The 19,903-nt window shown below is 39.2% G+C and overlaps 1 protein-coding gene across 2 annotated transcripts; it reads left to right on the forward strand.

Moving 5' to 3' along the window:
- Positions 1-1,477: 1,477 nt before the first annotated feature.
- On the forward strand, positions 1,478-19,865 carry LIPM (lipase family member M). 2 transcript variants are annotated; one of them, XM_003312732.6, is made up of 9 exons: positions 1,478-1,794; positions 7,045-7,162; positions 11,841-12,039; positions 13,275-13,384; positions 13,833-13,969; positions 14,102-14,248; positions 15,562-15,633; positions 16,573-16,644; positions 18,983-19,865. In XM_003312732.6, exons 1-9 carry the CDS (start codon positions 1,648-1,650, stop codon positions 19,250-19,252), a joined length of 1,272 nt encoding a protein of 423 aa, XP_003312780.3. In that variant the 5' UTR covers positions 1,478-1,647; the 3' UTR covers positions 19,253-19,865. The 2 variants fall into 2 exon arrangements, with proteins under 2 accessions (XP_003312780.3, XP_054515744.1); XM_054659769.2 differs by lacking the exon at positions 1,478-1,794 and adding an exon at positions 4,725-4,751 and having other exon boundaries at positions 18,983-19,342.
- Positions 19,866-19,903: the final 38 nt, after the last annotated feature.

Here is a 19,903-nt window from a genome sequence, read left to right on the forward strand (position 1 = left end):
ACTAGGCTGCAACCCATTATTTTAAACAATAGCTTTGTAGATTCTGGATATTATCCCTTAAACAACCCCATCAAAAAGTGGGCGAAGGATATGAACAGACACTTCTCAAAAGAAGACACTTACGCAGCCAACAGACACATGAAAAAATGCTCATCATCACTGGCCATCAGAGAAATGCAAATCAAAACCACAATGAGATATCATCTCACACCAGTTAGAATGGGGATCATTAAAAAGTCAGGAAACAACAGGTGCTGGAGAGGATGTGGAGAAATAGGAACACTTACACTGTTGGTGGGACTGTAAACTAGTTCAACCATTGTGGAAGACAGTGTGGCGATTCCTCAGGGATCTAGAACTAGAAATACCATTTGACCCAGCCATCCCATTACTGGGTATATACCCAAAGGAATATAAATCATGCTGCTATAAAGACACATGCACATGTATGTTTATTGCAGCACTGTTCACAATAGCAAAGACTTGGAACCAACTCAAGTGTCCAACAATGATAGACTGGATTAAGAAAATGTGGCACCTATACACCATGGAATACTATGCAGCCATAAAAAAGGATGCATTCATGTCCTTTGTAGGGACATGGATGAAGCTGGAAACCATCATTCTCAGCAGACTATCACAAGGACAAAAAGTCAAACACTGCATGTTCTCACTCATAGGTGGGAATTGAACAATGAGAACACTTGGACACAGGAAGGGGAATATCACACACCGGGGTCTGTCGTGGGGTGGGGGAAGTGGGGAGGGATAGCATTAGGAGATATACCTAATGTAAATGACAAGTTAATGGGTGCAGCACACCAACATGGCACATATATACTTATGTAACAAACCTGCACGTTGTGCACATGTACCCTAGAACTTAAAATATAATAAATATATATAAAAAAATAAAATACACAATAGCTGATGATTTATTTACTAGATAATCCATCTAGTCATATCCCAGTGATTAACTAGTGATTACAACTTAAAATAAAAATTTTGTGTATATCTATTTAATTGAACTAGACGAAATGGGCTAAACATGGAAGATTCATTTTCTTCTAATCAATGTTCTCACCCATCCCTAAAAATAGAAAATGTCCATAAAATTTTAGATATTTTAAATAAAAGCACTTATCACAACACTTACCTTTAACCAAAAAACAGTGATCATTGAAGACCCAGAATATGACTATAGAAACTTTCAGTGCTTTCTGTAGACTCCATCTTTTGCTATCTATCAAAGACAGATAAAATCTAGGAGTGGAAGGAAAGAGGTTCCCTACACTCCTTATTACCTGGTGATAAAGTACAGGGGTTTTAATAGGCTGTATCAAATGCACAAAATTCCAGGTCACATCAAAGAAAGTTCTACACACCTGGAAGTTGAAGGATCAGGGATTACAAGTTGTGTGAGGGAGGAATGGGAGGAGTCAGATAGTATTGGGACATCCTAGGCAATGTTTCCAGCCTACTTTGTGTTCTCCTTTCCCTACCAACTAAGCTTGCCTAATTTGCTTCAGAATTGGAAGAGGGAATTGCAGCAGGAAAATATGTGAAGAGTTTTTAAACCCACAAATTCTTCTTACTTTAGAATTAGTTGTTACATTGGCAGGAAAAAATAAATGCAGATGTTGGACCATGTTGGAAACCTTGTCAAGACAGTGGATTGTCTCACACAGAATGGAAATGTGGCTTCTGATTCTGGTGGCGTATATGTTCCAGAGAAATGTGAATTCAGTACATATGCCAACTAAAGCTGTGGACCCAGAAGCATTCATGAATATTGTAAGTTGGGATTTCTGGGAAATGAGGTACTTAACATGTTAACGTTTGTATCTGTGTATTATTTACATTGTGTATTATATTTATACATGGTGGTGATTCATACTAGAAGAGCACAGTGATGAAGTAGCAAATCGTACTGGAAAGCATGCTAAACTGGATGTCAGTAGACCTGGGGTCTCCTCACACAAATTTAGTAAACTTGGGCAAATGACTTAATCTCTTTGAGCTTCAAACACAATTTAACTTTTCCTTGAACACTTTGGTTCATCCTATGAGTGGAGAAATAATTAAGGCCTTTTAAGTTCACCCCAGTTCCTTGATTATTTCCATTTTGTCTGTACCTTTTATTCTTTTATTCTTTTTTTCCATATTGCAAAGGTGTCAGCCTTTGCTTCTTGCTGTCAGGGCACACACTTCTAGTAGCATCTTATACCATTCTAATCTACTCTTTTTATCCTGTTTCTGGACTGGTACTTTGCTGAATAGCAATAAAAGGACCCCGAGTTAGTGCTACACAGAACCTCCTACAAGTAAAATGCATAAATGACAATACATCTCTTTAGTTTTCCCAGGAGTTTTTTTTTTTTTTTTTGGTAGCTTTTCAAATTCTAAGCTGGGTTTTAGTAATGGTCACCCTATGGTAACACTTATCCCATAGCAGGGATTATGACACAAGCAGAGATACTATTCTATTTCAATTTCATTGCCCTGTGCAGTAGATAGGATCATTCACATATTTCAAATCCAGATACTGAGATTAAAGAGGTTAAACAAGTTGAACAAGGCCACACCAATGTAATAGCATAGCTACTATTTAAATTGAGGACTGCCTAAACACAAAGTCTATAATTATAAATACTATGCAATAAACCCTCCCAGGTGAGAAAGAGGAGAGGCTACCTCCAGATGAGTAAGACGATCATGTGCAATGTTCATGTTCCAGAGATTTATCTAACAAACTCTCAGAAAATGGAACTTTAACATGTATTTATACCAATTTAAGACCCTTTCTACAGAAGCTTCCTTATATGGGTTCAAAAACTGAGAGGAAATAGAAATATTCTGTATCTGCATGGTGCTGAATATCAGGTTTCTTTTGATCATTCAATGATTAGGTGGTTTGTCTAGGTAGTTAGCACATTGGTGTCAGTCCTCAGGAGTCATCCTTCTGGCCCTGAGACTGTCCCACTTGAATTCCTCTGGTTTGGAGGTGAGGGGAATCTCTGCAGTGGCAGACAGAGATGATCTTCCTGGGCCCCACCCACTGCGTGTACCCAGCACCTACACACTACTGGGGCTTCAGGAGTCTGTAGACTAAAGCCCATTGAATTGGGCTCTGCCTTTAAGCAGCTATGCCTGGAAAAAAACAAAGTAAAATAGAAAATTCGTACGATTGGTGTAAATTCAACAAAATAGAATAAAAGTAGTTGCGAGTTTGAACTGGTTCTGAGGTAGGAGAAGGGCAGGACTTACTTTCTGGTCCCAACAGGATACAGTGAATAAACAAGCACAAACCAGCAGGTGGTGAAAAAAAAACAGCAAGAACCAGCAGTGGCCTGGAAGGCATCCTCTAGTTGCCCCGGCTGCTCATTAGCATAAGACACTCCTACCAGAACCATGACAGTTTACAAATGTCATAGCAATGACCCACGAGTTAGTACCCCTTTCCATGGCAATGGCCCAGAAATTACTGTCCCGTTTCTGGAGATTTCTGAATAACCTGCCCCTTAATTTGCATGAAATTAATAGTTATAAGTAGGCATAAATACAGCTGCCAATAGCCCATACACTGCTGACTCTGGGAGCACTGCCTATGAATTAGCTCTGCTTTTCAAGGAGCAGTACCATTCAGTAAAAGATTACTGTCTAGTATTACCGGCTCGCCCTTGAATTGTTTCCTGGGCAAAGCCAAGAACCTTCCCAGGGTAAGCCCCAATTTTGGAGCTTACCTGTCCTGCATCGATTTGACTCTGTATATTCATGCATATGGATTATGGTCTATCTTATACTTTGATAAATAACTGGCCTTATGCATGTATTTTTTAAGCAAGTGTTTACTGAGCACCTACTAGGTCCATGATATTGTGCTATGTACTAAGGTTAGACAGATCTAAGAATATTAAAAGCCCTGACTTTATGGAGCTTATAGTCCAGCAGGAAGGACAGATCATCAATTAGTCATTATAAATGCAATGAAATAAAAGAAGAAAACATAAAATAGGGGGAACTAATCCAGAAAGCTTTGCTGAAGAAGGGTTTCAAAGCCTGAAATCTGAAAGATAAATGGCAGTTGCTTGAGAGGGTGGTAGCAAAAAGGTCAGCACATAGGACAGCTGGAGCAGCTAAGAACATGCCAGATTCAAGGAGCTGAAAGCAGCCTATATCTGGATGGTCTTTTAAACATTGACTTTTTTATACTATTACAAAAGCAATATATGCTCATTATAGAAAATTTAAAAAATACAAAAGAAGGCAATAGTCACCAATGTACTCTGCACCAAGAACTGCTTTGTCATGCCTTTATCTTCATTCTAAATCTGTGAGGTTTTGTTTTCTTAAAAAGAAATGTCATGCACAATTTACTATTTTCCAACTTTTTTTCTGCTAAACAATGTATATCATGAAGAATTTCCCAACGTTTTAAATACCCTTCTACAACATCATTTCACCTTGCTGCATTATGTTCCATTTTTTAAATAAATATTTGCCCCAGGTTGGATTTTCTGGGGGACAGACTCTGAGGCAGAATTCATACAATAATGTTTATTAAGGAGAATCATCATCATCGCCTGTGGAAAGGAAGTAGAGAATCAGGAGTAAGGAAAGAGATAAATCAAATTGTGATACAGACTTCAAAACAGCCAGACTCAACTCCATGAGGAGCTATGGAGCTAAAACTGCTCTTCAGAGCTGTCCTACATTGGGCTGAGATGACCAGGCCTTTAGACCGCAAACAGGTCAGTCACTGGATGTGGCAGGAAGGGACATGAACTTGGAGGAAGTGGCTTTCTACAGCTAAGGCCATTCCTACAGAAAATGACAGCCAAGGGTGATCTGTTGACAGCACTTCCAGTGGATGGGACCAGTCCTTTATTGCCTGCATAAATTTTCCTGCCAAGTATAGCATGTTGACCATCTTGCCACCTGTAGACAATGTTTGCAGTATTTGTAGTTCTTTTTCTTCTCAGATGTCCGTGTCCCTATCCCTACCTCCTTGGCTCTTTTGAGCAACTTCTATTCAATCCTCAAGGCCCAGTTCAAATTCTTCCTCCATAAGACCTTGCCTGTCCAGCCCTGCTCATTTTGCTCCTCCTGCTCAGAATTCCTTTGCTCCTTCCTTCACTCTCATCCTTCATCCCTCATCTGACACATTACACATATCCTCTCAATAACTACTTGTCAGATGTCCTCCATTCTCATGTTTTTATATATATTTATCTCCCCAAATAGTTGACAACAGTGGTTCCTGAAGGATAGTTGTCAGATCAGCAACATCTGCTTTGCCTGGGAACTTGTATATCAATTTTTTGGGTTCCACACAGACCTGCTGTATCAGACTGTGAGTGGGGTCCCGCAATTTGTGTTTTAACAAGCCCTCTAAGTAATTCTGATGCATGCTAAAATTTGAGACACTTCTATACATTTTTTTTTTCTTTGAGATGGAGTCTTGCTCTGTCACCAGGTTGGAGTGCAGTGGCGCGATCTTGGCTCACTGTAACCTCCGCCTCCCAGATTCAAGCAATTCCTCTTCCTCAGCCTCCCAAGTAGCTAGGACTATAGGCATGCACCACCACGCCCGGCTAATTTTTTTTATTATTATTTTAGTAGAGATGGTGTTTCACCATGTTGGCCAGGATGGTCTCGATCTCCTGACCTTGTGATCCACCCACCTCAGCCTCCCAAAGTGCTGGGATTACAGGTGTGAGCCACTGTGCCCAGCCTATACATTTTTTTAAGGTTAAGTATACAATGGTGTCTCACACACATACATGCACACATATACACTGCATTCCATAATATTCGGTTAATTGAGTTTTAATTATAGTGGTAGTTAATGCTTATTGAGTTCCTACTATGTGCTGGGAATTACAGTTAGTGTTATGTGTGCATTATCTTTTTGCATTTATTGCAACAGTCCCATGGAGTATGAACCATTAGAATTCCTAATTTACAGATGCGTGAACTGAAGCATAGGAGCAGTTTAACTAAATTTCTCAAGATTATATAGCTAGTTTATGTATTAGTGTTAGAACCAGGGTTAAAACTCAAACAGTGGGACCCAGGAGCTTTCTCCTAACGACAATGCTTTGTTTTTGCCCTATATTCTACCTGGGCATGTGATGTTTGGCCTTCTCTCTTGCTCTTTTTTAAAGCAGCCCCTGATGCAAATGGTTCTCTCCTTCTCTCTGAGTGATAACAATGGGCAAGAATAGTGAGGATGCTTAGAAGATATTTGCAGCTACAAATTTTCCAAAGAATGTCTACATGTAACTACTGTATAGAGTAAGGATTCTTAACCAGGGGTTCGTATGTAGGCAATAAGATATCTGAAACTCCTGAAATTGAATGCAAAACCATGTTTTCGTATCCATTGTATATCCATTTTTATAGTTCTCCTCAAATTCACAGAGGGAACTTTAACCTGAAAATGTTAGGAATCAATGCTCTTGAGTCTGTGGTTTTAGAACTGGAAAGAACCTTAGGAAATGCATGGCCCAGGAATGCTCATAAGTTGTCCTGGAACAGGTGCCCCACTGGCTGCTTTAGAACCATCTTATCTGTAACCTGAAGTGGGCTCAAGAATCTGTATGTTTCAATGCCCAGAAGATTCTGATGCACAACGAGGTTTTGGAATCAATGTTCTGATCCAGTGGTTCTCAAACATTAGGGTACATCAAAATTCCCTAAAGAGCTTGAGACACAAACTGCTGGGCCCAGTCCTCTGAGTTCCTGATTCAGTAGGTTTGGTTGGAATTTGCATATCTAACAGATTAGTCCAAGTGATGCTGATGCCTTTGTCCCAAGGCCCATACTTTGAGAACCATAATTCTATTCCGGTTTCCATATTAAGACAAAGAAAGTAAGGACTAGAGAGGGTTAGCAGATTTTTCTAAGGTAACATGATTAGCTAGGGAAAAGCAAGGACTTTCACTGTGTTTTACAGCATCAAGGAATCTACTCTTACTTTTGGATCATTGAGAATATAGCCACAGAGAACTGAACCCAAAAGAAATTGTGCTTTTTCCATAGAGTGAAATCATCCAACATCAAGGCTATCCCTGTGAGGAATATGAAGTCGCAACTGAAGATGGGTATATCCTTTCTGTTAACAGGATTCCTCGAGGCCTAGTGCAACCTAAGAAGACAGGTATGGGTCACCCCATGTCACCGCAACACAGCAGTCTTCTCTGCAGTCACGATTTCCTTGTGATTTGAATGTAGAAGAGAGCCTGGGTTCTTAGTGCAGACTCAGGTCCATTGTTCAGGTCAAAGGATGGTGTCAGTTCCCCCATAGTCTCCATCACCACCACCCTGTCCGTCCCCATTGCCACCAATTATCTCAATTAAACATACAGTGTTTGCTTTTCAAAACACACCTTCAAGTAAAGTTCATTTCTTGACTTATTTTAGTGCTTAACCCATTCCCCAAAACTCCTCCTATGTAGACATTCTAAAATATTTACTGACAATTCCTTGAACAGACCATACCAACCTCTGATTACGAAGAATTCAAGCTTCTTTATGGCACCTGGTTCCCGCTCCTGTATACTCTGTATTCCTCACCTAAAGAGCACTTAAAATATTTAAGATGTTGCCTAGCTTTTTACTAAGGGCTTTTGAAAAATGAAAGTTCTATACATACATTTTATTTTATTTTATTTTATTTTTGAGGCGGAGTTTTGCACTTGTTGCCCAGGCTGGAGTGCAGTGGTAGGATCTCAGCTCACCGCAACCTCCGCCTCCTGGGTTCAAGCAATTCTCCTGCTTCAGCCTCCCAAGTAGCTGGGATTACAGGCATACGCCACCACACCTGGCTAATTTTTGTATTTTTGGTAGAGACAGCGTTTCTCCATATTGGTCAGGCTGGTCTTGAACTCCCGACCTCAGGTGATCCACCCGCCTCCGCCTCCCAAAGTGCTGGGATTACAGGCATGAGCCACCGCGCCTGGCTATACATACATTGTAAATGTTTGATACATGTTTCCATAGTTCATACAATTCCACCCTTTTGTATGTGGGATTTTCAGCTATTGTTATTTTTTAAACATTTGATTTCATTACTAAAATATGCCTATTTTTCATTTCTATTTGGCTGGATTCTTTTTAATACTCTAGCAGTAGGTTTATAGTAGCAACTATATTGTCTTTCTTGTGTATAGGTAATATAATTTCTTGTGTTATTTTGATATGCCAGATACACTGATAAGTGCTTTATTTGTATTAGTCTCATTTAATTTTCACAATTACCCTAAGAAACTGCTACTCACATATGTTAAGCAACTTGCCCAAAAAGTCTGTGCTAGTGCTTGCTAGTGAGTTGTAAAACCTGCACTCAAATCAAATCTGTCTCTCTGCCATTATAGCCCGTGTTCTTAACTAGGACCAGAAAATGCTGGACAAATGCTGTTGGGCTTTGGTGTAAAGAAACTTTGGGGTTCTGTTTTACTCCAATTTGTACTTGTGTAGCTTTTTGAAACCACCTTTTTTTTTTTCTCACTAGCTGCACAGCTGCGCCTTATACATGTCTAGCGTGCACCTACCTCAGTGTCTTTGAACTTAAATTTCTCCCTCTGGACCACTGTTTCATCAGATGTCTATGCAGCTTGCCTTGGCCCTTCTTTCAGCCGACTTTATCAGAGTTCTCCCCTGGCCACCCTATTCAAAATTGCAGCTCTTTGCTACCTATTGAGTTCTAGCCCCTTACCCTGCTTACTTTTCCATATAGCACTTACCATCACCTGATATAATAGATATTTGCATGTTTGTCTATTGTCTGTCTCCCCCCAGTCAGAGTGTAAACTCAGTGAGAGCAGAGACATCATTTGTTTTGCTCAAGGCTAGAACCAGTAACTAAATGAGTGCTGAGCACATTCTGGTGCTAATAAATATTTGCGGGATGAATTATAGATTTTGTATAAATAAATGAATAGCCTGGGGACACAGCCCCACGAATCCCAGGGGAGTGGTAAAAGCACAGTTCTTCCAAGCAGTCGAGTGACTTAGCAATTACTAAGCGTGGGGGTCACCTGCAGCCCCTATTCTATGGATGGAATTTGTTTTCTTACATCCTGTTGATTCAGACTGTTCACACATTGCCCAGGTGTTTGAGGTTCAAGGAATCTGCCTCCTTGGTCCAGTCCGTGCAGAATACTTCCCTCTAGTGGCCAATGTTGTTGGCATGTGCCTCTTCAGAGGCAATCTCCCATATCAAAAAAAAAAAAAAAAAAAAATTTCACCAACCAAGAAAGCCAATGAAATTCTTATTGAAAACAACTGAAAAATGTTTACTGAAAAGCTTATAGCTTGTGGTAGCGGCCTTTTTATCTTTATCAAAGAATCTTAGTTGGCTTCAATATCAAGAGAGAAAATAGGCTGGGCCATCCTCAGAAATGACAGCTGTGTAAGTGTAGCCCTTACACACTTACCTGCTGGCTGTAAATTAAATAGAAGACCTAGGGGATGTTTGAAATGATATAAATGAGCCATTCCTCTTGTTAGGGGAATCACAAGAACAAACTATATGACTAAGTAGAACCAAGGTGACCTTAACCATGGGAAATGCCCTAAAGACTCTCAAGGGGAGCATTGATCACCTTGGTTTGATTGTCCTGTGTTAACACAGCTGAGGTCACCTCCCTGAGAACTAAGAGGATGAACTAAATGACCAGATTAGATTTTCAAGGAAAATCTAAAATAACACTGAGTTCCTTCCTCCTGGCCCTTCACTCACAGTCCACAGTGACCCACACGTTCTCTCCCTTGAGAGATAAAATGAGGCAGATGGAATTCATGAAGACTGTCAAGATGCTGGATGAGTTTGGTGTAGAAAGGCTTTTGTCCTACAGGGAGACTGCATGTGTGTTTGGTGCCCGTTTATAGCAATAACAACAAGAGCTACCCATCTGATCTGAGGTCGGGCAGCATGCTGAGTGCTTAATGCACAGTACCGCATTTAACCCTCCCCTGCCAAAACCCTGTGAGGTGGGCAATTGTCCTCATTTTGCTAATGAGAACACTGAAGCTCAGAAAGTCACTTGCTTTAGAGAATTATAACAATAATAATGAAAGCAATAAAGCTGTTTTTTACTGCAGGCTTCTTCTGAGCCATACTGAGGTGTGGATATTGCATTCATGATTTGATTTAATTCTCACAAGTCCTGTTGAGGGCATGACATATTTTTTACTCCTAATAGGGCAGCACTTTATTAATCTTTCAGCCAAATTTGCTAATGTCAAAATAATATATATGCCTTAATTTACTGAACACATTAGAATTCTTAAAACCCTTCATCCTTCTCTACTCTCTACTGATATTCTTATAATTCTTTATTTTGATATAATTTCCAATTTATGGAAAAGTTCTGGGAATAGTACAAGGGACTTCCATATGCCCTTTGCCCTGATTTACCAACTGTTTACAGTTTTACCCCATTTATTTTATCATTATCTCTCCCCCATCTCTTACGTGTATCTTAATACTTTTTCCAAAACCTTTGATGGTAAATTTGAGACATACATCATGCCTATTTGCCCCTAAGTACTTCAGTGAGTATTTTCTAAGGACAAGAGTATTCTCTTCTATAACTGCAATACCTTTATCAAAGTTAGAAAACAAACATTGATTGACATTAGTGTTTAATTCGTAGTCTATATCCAAATTTTGTCAATTGTCCCAAAGTCCTTTACAGCTGTTTTCCCTCCTCTGGTCCATAATCTAATCCAGGATCATTTACTATACATTTGGCCACCAAGTCTGTCTCCTTCATAAACAAACAATTCCTAAGGTTTTGTCTTTTTGATTTTTGCATTTTTGAAGAGTTTTGGACAGGGATTTAATTTGCTTTATCTGATGTTTCTTCATGGTGTGATTCAAGTTATATGTTTTTGGCAGGAATAACACAAAAGTGAAGTTATATCTTTCTTGGTTCATCATATCATGAAGCAAATAATGTTGGCTTGTTCCAATACTGATAATAACTTTAATGACTTCATTAAGGTGGTATCTGCCAGGTTTTTCTAAAGTTAGTATTTTTCCTTTTGTAATTAACAAATAAGTTATGGGAAGATAATTTCAGGATATATAGTATTCTGTTTTTAAACTTTTACTCACTAATTTTAACATTCACTGATAATTTCAATCTTTCTGAATTTGTTAGTTGGTATTGTACTGTAAATCAATGTTTTGTATTTACTAATTGGCATTCTGTAAATAAAAGCTTTTCCTTCCAATTATTTATTTGTTCATTAATTTATTGGTCTCTATATGGACTTGAACATTCTTAATTTATTCAATGGGATATAATTATTTACTATAATTATTTTGATGCTCAATATTTCTGTATTTGAACAGTGGGAGCTCCTTCAAGCTGGCTTGTGGGTCCTTTTGACATGAAGGTCTCTTAATCACTAAACCATTATATATATGTGGTATACATATACCTTAATAATCATACTATACCATCTACTGGGGCACTTTCAATATTTCTGAAGAGCCCAGACAAGTCTGATAATAATTACACAAAACTAAGAACAGAAGTTAAACTTTATAGATTCTTTTTCTGCCATCCATTTGGCAGAAATGGATGGCAACATGCCATCCATTTCTTGTGCTCTATTTTATTAAAGCATAACAAAAATCTTATTTTACTGATGAGGAAATCAAGGCACACACCAAAGGTCAAGTAATTGGCCAAGATAACTAAGCTAGCAAGCAGCTGAATCAAGATCTGAACACAGGTTTGTTTGATTTGAAAGCTCTTATTCATTACTGGACAACAAGAAAGGGAGAGAACATTTCATACAGTTGAAATTTTCTCTTTTTGCAGGTTCCAGGCCTGTGGTATTACTGCAGCATGGCCTAGTTGGAGGTGCTAGCAACTGGATTTCCAACCTGCCCAACAATAGCCTGGGCTTCATTCTGGCAGATGCTGGTTTTGACGTGTGGATGGGGAACAGCAGGGGAAACACCTGGTCTCGAAAACACAAGACCCTCTCCATAGACCAAGATGAGTTCTGGGCTTTCAGGTATATGAAAATCTCGAGAACAGAGGTAGACATGTCTGTCTTTCAAAAAAATGGGTAAAAAATTATGGCTTCTAGTATTTGGTTGATTTATTTTGGTTGAGTCATCATTATCTTAACATGATATCCCCCAGTTTTCTTAATTAACTAGTGATTCCTTGGTTGAAGTAGTGAGGAATGCTGAGTTCCCCATGTAGAAGGTGGGTCTAGCTAATAGGGTGAGAATGGTGGTTGGTGTCAGGTGACTAAGATTGGAATGAGAGAAGTGTAGATCAATTTCCTCATGGGGAGGGGGGGGTAATAGTATAATAGTACTCCAGAAGGAAAAGAGACCAGGCAGCATTAAAAAAAAAAAGAAAGGAAACTATTAAGCCTAGTGTGTTAGTCCGTTTTCACACTGCTGTAAAGAACTGCCCGAGACTAAGTAATTTATAAAGTAAAGGGTTTTAATTTACTCACAGTTCAGCGGGGCTGGGGAGGCCTCAGGAAACTTACAATCATGGCAGAAGGTGAAGGGGAAGCAAGGCACCCTTTTCACAAGGCTGCAGCAAGAAGTGCTGAGCAAAAGGGGGAAGAGCCCTTTATAAAACAATCAGATCTTATGAGAACTCACTATCACGAGAACAGCACAGGGGAAACCACTCCCATGATTCAACTACCTCCACCTGGTCTCTCCCTTGACACATGGGCATTACAGGGATTATGGGGATTACAATTCAAGATGAGATTTGAGTGGGAACACAAGGCCTAACCATATCACCTAGGGACCATCGATTTGACTTACCTCTCATGTTCTTACAGAAGATTTTTAATGCTTTTATTTAAATTACCTATTGATGTTCAACTCACTTTTTATGCCTATCAGAGAAGGACCACTTCAGCATCTTTACAACTATTCCTGTAAATGAATCTGCAGAGCCCTGTGCTGTTCTGCTTAACAGTAGAACAGGACACTTCCACTAGCAGTTGCGTTATGTGCTCAGTAAATATTCACTGAAGATAATTATTGCTACGTGATAACATCTAGAGAAAACAGCAGTTTGCTGACAGCCTGTGACTCCAGAGGCACCCATGCTTCATAGGTTTGAAAGAAATCCATTCTGAGTGTTGTGAGGGACATGGTAACAAGCTATCAGAGTTGACAACTCAAGGGCTTGTTTGTAAACCTGGTGTGGGGGGGTACTTTTTTTTGTTTCTGATTATAATTTTTCATATAACTTTGTCTTTTCCCCTTGTAGTTATGATGAGATGGCTAGGTTTGACCTTCCTGCAGTGATAAACTTTATTTTGCAGAAAACGGGCCAGGAAAAGATCTATTATGTCGGCTACTCACAGGGCACCACCATGGGTAGGTTCAAAGAAAAGCAGGTTTGTATACTCGGAAGAAATGTGAGCATACGACACTAGCTATCCCTGAAATCTGTCACCTTGTGCTTCCTTCAGACCTGCTCTTTTCATCTTCAGAATCATGTAGTCCCCAGCAATGTGTCTAGCATATAGACATATGTGCTAGATACAGCATATCTCTGCGCTATATGTGTCTAGATATAGCATATCTCTCAATATAAATATTTTCTCAAAGCCAACATCGTTTTATTCAATTATTTATTTAACTCATTGAGCACCTACTACTTGAAAGCAAATATGCTGGTGTCATAAGGACCTTATAATTTTATAGGAGAGGTAAGATGCAATCACATATATACTTATTGAAATATGTATTTAAAAGCAAAATATACATTTTATGAGTTCTAAAAATATTTCGTATTCATGTTGACATATTTCTTCTTTTGCAGGCTTTATTGCATTTTCCACCATGCCAGAGCTGGCTCAGAAAATCAAAATGTATTTTGCTTTAGCACCCATAGCCACTGTTAAGCATGCAAAAAGCCCCGGGACCAAATTTTTGTTGCTGCCAGATATGATGATCAAGGTATGAGACTCCTCAGAAAACTTCCTGTGTACGTAGAAAAATCTTCCAGCCCAATTTCCTAAAACATAAACTTTTAAATTACAGTCACATCTTTTCTGTCTGTCATGTCTATGTCACTTCATATTTTCACAGGGATTGTTTGGCAAAAAAGAATTTCTGTATCAGACCAGATTTCTCAGACAACTTGTTATTTACCTTTGTGGCCAGGTGATTCTCGATCAGATTTGTAGTAATATCATGTTACTTCTGGGTGGATTCAACACCAACAATATGAACATGGTAAGTGGGAGCCTAGTAAATTCCCAGCATCCCAGCATAAAGCTGGGAGTCATATGGCTCACCCCTGGAGGGAGAGCTAATGCCAGTGAAGACTCAGAGTAATGATATATTCCCAGTAACTCAGTTCTCTGCAAACTGTAAGGAAATAAGGGAAATGCTTCAGTATGGACTGAAACAAGGTTAACATAAGGGCATTGCTGATATTAAATCACGGATTATAGATGGAAGAGGTCTGAAAGCAGCTTTACTACAGTGAATTAAATTAAAAAGAGCAATCAGCACATGTTAGACAACAGAGACAACTGTCATGCATCATCCACCTCTACCCTGCACTGGGGTCCTGTAGGTTTGTAGTTTAAGTTCTTTGATGGAACATCAGGGACCTTCATTTTGGCTTAGGCTACCAGTTGGTATCACTGGGTGGGTTCCCTAGGAAGCATACTCTGAGATGGAGGTTAATGTGAACAATGATTTGGGTTCTGCTCTAGGAATAATACCTAGAGAAGGAAAAGAAACAGGACTAGGTAGGTGAAAAAGTCAAGTAGTGATGCAGTCTCAATAGGAGACTTAGTTGATCCTGCAGGGATTTTTGAAGATAGGATGACCCTTCAGAACCGTCTCAAGTTAGGAAGAGAGGGTTGGGTCTTTATACACCATATCAATCAGTCATTTAATGTAGCCACACCAGTAACAGGGGAGCACTGGGCAATGTATCTGCCTACAATTGGAGCAATCCTCAAAGCAGGCTGAGAGTGGAGGGCTGTTTGCCAGCAGCACTCCCAGCAGCTGGGGCAACATTTCCTTAATTCTGAATATTTTTTCTTCTTCTTTAAGATTAATAATTTGATTTATAGTAAGGATTTGAAAAGCATATATTATGTATCAGGCTAATTTATTACCTATACCAAGCCTATGAGTGTTATTAATATCCCCACTTTGCAGATTAGTATACTAAGATTTAGTAGATTAAGTGACTCACTCAAATTCACCTAAAAATTAAACTGCAGAGCTAGGATTTGAATACAGGCCCAATGCTAGAGCCCTCATCCTAAATATCACTAGTAAAATTTTTTTTTAATTAGGGGCCAGATCTCTGATGAGAACCTATTCTCAGATGAAAAATACCGGTGTCTGGCAATACATTTAGTGACATTTTACTTACGTGCATGTACATATTTTTGTTTCATAGATAATTGCTGATAACTTAATAATGTTACCATTTCTTAGTCTGACACCCTGGAGATTTGGTCTTGACAGGGTATACATCTTGTGAGTTTTTCTATGTCCCCCAGAATACTCATGGTTTGTTACAGAGCCGAGCAAGTGTATATGCTGCCCACACTCTTGCCGGAACATCTGTGCAAAATATTCTACACTGGAGCCAGGTAAGAATGTTGAATTTGCAGCCTTTGCTAAATGTCCTGTTATATTTTGTGTAGAATAGTCAAAGGACACCATTTAGATAGGCCAGGGATTATTTCACACTTATTCTAAGATGAAATGCAATATCGTCGATGCTATTTTGATGGAGAATTTGATCTAGATCACTGAAACTTTTCAAGAAATGGGAAGAAAGGACAGAAGTAGCCTAAGAACTTCTTTAGATCTTAAAAGTATGAATTTAGATGATCCAAGTGAGACTTCTCTCTGTCTCTAGACACCTCAAAGATGTGGCTGGAGATAATTATGTTTCTACATCTTCTCTTCAGCTCCTCTAACAATACAGTCAAGTAGAAACAAAAATGCTAATGTGGGGTCTGTCAAAAGAGATATTCACAGGAGTCCTTCACACTGCAAACTTTACCTGCAATTATAGGAAACACACACCTCTGTGTGTCTATGTGGTGTGTGTGAAAGAGAGGGATGGGGGAAGGAGAGAGTTCTCTCTGTTGAAAGGTGGGGAGAGACAGAGAGAGAGAGAGAGCTATTGTACCATCAAAACCAGAGAAGAATTATAAGTTCAATTAAATTTTCGTTGCTATCTTCCAGGATCACCACATTGCACAATTCCAGGGCACGATTCCCCATTGTAGCCCACACAGTTGTGGAGGATACCCACTCACATTAATTGCAATGAAGATGCACTTGCTGGAGTTGCTAATGCAATGATCAAGAATTTATGTAGTCCCTCTTTCTTCTCAAAAGGCCTCATTCTTGTCTTACCATTTTCCTGAGACGCTTATCCCAACGTTGAATGGAAGAGCAGCTCAACCTTTGCTCTCTGCTTCTCTCATGAGTGCACACTGGGTAGCATATTTCCACCACCCCACCACGCTTATCCACTGAGACGTTGGAATGCCTTGTAAATTTTTGTCTCCTTTTAGGCAGTGAATTCTGGTGAACTCCGGGCATTTGACTGGGGGAGTGAGACCAAAAATCTGGAAAAATGCAATCAGGTAAGAAAATCAAATACCATCTGCTGAAAATATATACATTGGAAATGTATGACAGGGAAGTTATAATGACAGTTTATTCTAGATATGGGAATAAAATATGAAAATTTAAGCAGAAAATAATGGTTCATGTTTGACTCCATTTGAAAATGGTTAAGTTCACAGCTAATCCAAGAAATCTCTCTGCTTTTACAATGGAGTAGGAGGCCTTTTTAGCTGAGGCTGTCTCCCTAAACAAGGTACTGGGCTTCTCAGGAGCAAGATGAAGTAGATTTAGTCAAGAGAAGAGTGTAGTCTATGGTGGATACTAGAAGGATTATTTTAGAATTTAAAAAAATGGGATGCTGGCAGTAAGTTTGTTTCATGGCACAGTAAAAGGAACATTAAATGGCAAGTGAGGATTGCTGTGTAAGTTTTGCCTCTGCACTATAAACTTCTGTAATAGGAGGGAGGCTGCTTTAATTTTTCAGGCTTCAATTTCTTTACCTTGAAAATAAAAATTTTGGACTTAGAAAATCCATAGGCATTCTCCCTAGTTATACTTTCAATGAATCTGTAATTTGCAAGTTGCATTTTTAAAAAATGTTATTACATTACCCAAGAAAATATGTAGCTAATGCTATGAACTAAAATTAGATATCAAAGTGTGGAGATTCAGAATTGCACAGGTATGCCCTTTAGAACATAAAATCTTCTGAAGATTTTTGGTAATCATGTGTATGAATGTAAATAAATATTTACCATAGAAACAAAACTGGAAGGGGCAGATTAGACACAGCTTAGTCTTTCTTTGAGACCCTCACATCATAAATTAACATCCACTGCCATATGTCTATCTAGATGTAAAATGCTAGGAAACTGGACAAACTGTGCGGTGCCCCTGGATAGCGAACTCTCAATGTCTGGTATCAGCTGCTTCTCTTGAAGTCCTTCTTCACTGTTTCCCAAAATATGTCTTTAGAGAAAGTATTTCTGTTCAAAGATTTTTAAAATTATATTTATTTACTTTTGAGACAGAATCTTGCTCTGTCACCCAGGCTGGAGTGCAGTGGCGCAGTCTCGGCTCGCTGAAACCTCTGCCTCCCAGCTTTGAGCCATTCTCTTGCCTCAGCCTCCCAAGTAGCTGGGACTACAGGCACACGCCACCATGCTCAGCTAATTTTTTTTTTTTTGTACTTTTAGGGATGGGGTTTCACCATGTTGGTCAGGCTGGTCTCAAACTCCTGACCTCAAGTGATCCAACTACCTTGGCCTCCCAAAGTGCTGGGATTACAGGCGTGAGCCACTGTGCCCAGCCCTAAGATGGTTTTAATTTATCAACATTTAATGGACTGAGTTCTAGAGAAATTGATTCATGCAGAATAGGCACCAGAAAATGGGAGTGGAAGGGAAGAGTAAACAAACACACACAAAAAATCATAGAATCACAGAAACTCAGAGCGAGATATGACATTTAGTTCAATCTTTTCACCTATAAGATGACAAAAAAAATTAGTAGCCCCATAGAATTTTTCAACCTTCCTTAACCAAATTAGGCCATAACTGAGCCACAAAGAGAAACCAGAGCATCTAGGATTGGAGCCAAGACTCCATGGTGGATTTCCTGAGTAAGAAATGGGCCTTACCACTTCTGAGGAAAGTTCTGGATGCTGATTAATCTCAAGGGTTCAGCCGGCTAGGCTAATTCTACTAACACTGCATAAATATGGAAAGTTCCCAGGTATTAGGAATACTAATTGGTATATTTGGTGGGGAAGGATGAGGAATAAGGGTTGGAGCAGGTATTTAACTTTTACTTCCCTTTAGCTCAAATTACCTGAGTGCCATAGGCCATGGTTCTGGCAAATGCAGTCAAGCCGGGTCTGCCTCAAAGGCTGCCTGGGATCACATAAAGACTGTGAAGATGCAGAGCCCTTCCCAGCAGATTCCTTGCTTTTCTCTGTGGAATATAATTCTTGTCTCATGAAATGTTTGTGAAATTATCTTTTAAAAGAACAGGGGCATTCTTTTTAAAAACAATTTATTTACAAAATATTTAATAGGAAGAAAAAAGAAATACAAGGCACTACATGTTTTTATGTGTTTTGTCATTTGATCTAGCAAGTTATTACAGATATTATCCCCAGTCACAGAAGAAGAAACTGAGGTTCAATAATGTAAAGTAATTTTACCTTAAAGTAAGGGCGGGAACAGAAATTCTTAACAGAGTTGTGTGGCTCTAACACCCATGTACACCCTTCGCCACAACAGATGGCATGTTTATTATGTCTATTTGAAACATAAATTATGAGTCTGAAAGTCCAAATGTTATCTAGAGTTAAGAACTATTCCTTTTCTCTAGCCAACTCCTGTAAGGTACAGAGTCAGAGATATGACGGTCCCTACAGCAATGTGGACAGGAGGTCAGGACTGGCTTTCAAATCCAGAAGACGTGAAAATGCTGCTCTCTGAGGTGACCAACCTCATCTACCATAAGAATATTCCTGAATGGGCTCATGTGGATTTCATCTGGGGTTTGGATGCTCCTCACCGTATGTACAATGAAATCATCCATCTGATGCAGCAGGAGGAGACCAACCTTTCCCAGGGACGGTGTGAGGCCATATTGTGAAGCATCTGACACTGACGATCTTAGGACAACCTCATGAGGGATGGGACTAGGACCCATGAAGGCAGAATTACGGAGAGCAGAGACCTAGTATACATTTTTCAGATTCCCTGCACTTGGCACTAAATCCGACACTTACATTTACATTTTTTTCTGTAAATTAAAGTACTTATTAGGTAATAGAGGTTTTGTATGCTATTATATATTCTACCATCTTGAAGGGTAGGTTTTACCTGATAGCCAGAAAATATCTAGACATTCTCTATATCATTCAGGTAAATCTCTTTAAAACACCTATTTTTTTTTCTATAAGCCATATTTTTGGAGCACTAAAGTAAAATGACAAATTGGGACAGATATTGAGGTCTGGAGTCTGTGGATTATTGTTGACTTTGACAAAATCAGCTAGACATTTTCACCTTGTTGCCACAGAGACATAACACTACCTCAGGAAGCTGAGCTGCTTTAAGGACAACAACAACAAAATCAGTGTTACAGTATGGATGAAATCTATGTTAAGCATTCTCAGAATAAGGCCAAGTTTTATAGTTGCATCTCAGGGAAGAAAATTTTATAGGATGTTTATGAGTTCTCCAATAAATGCATTACATAAAGCATGTATGTGCATTTCAGTGTCTAGATTCTAGTGCAAGC

This window comes from Pan troglodytes, chromosome 8, assembly GCF_028858775.2.
Source record: "Pan troglodytes isolate AG18354 chromosome 8, NHGRI_mPanTro3-v2.0_pri, whole genome shotgun sequence".
NCBI classification, from domain to species: domain Eukaryota; kingdom Metazoa; phylum Chordata; class Mammalia; order Primates; family Hominidae; genus Pan; species Pan troglodytes.

What these genes read in the sequence shown, in the direction of transcription:
- LIPM (XM_003312732.6), top strand. Translation starts at nt 1,648, where the DNA reads ATGTTGGAAACCTTGTCAAGACAGTGGATTGTCTCACACAGAATGGAA. An exon ending in TGCCAGATATGATGATCAAG is followed by an intron (nt 13,970 to 14,101) that starts GTATGAGACTCC and finishes ATATTTTCACAG; the next exon opens with GGATTGTTTGGCAAAAAAGA. An exon ending in ACACCAACAATATGAACATG is followed by an intron (nt 14,249 to 15,561) that starts GTAAGTGGGAGC and finishes GGTTTGTTACAG; the next exon opens with AGCCGAGCAAGTGTATATGC.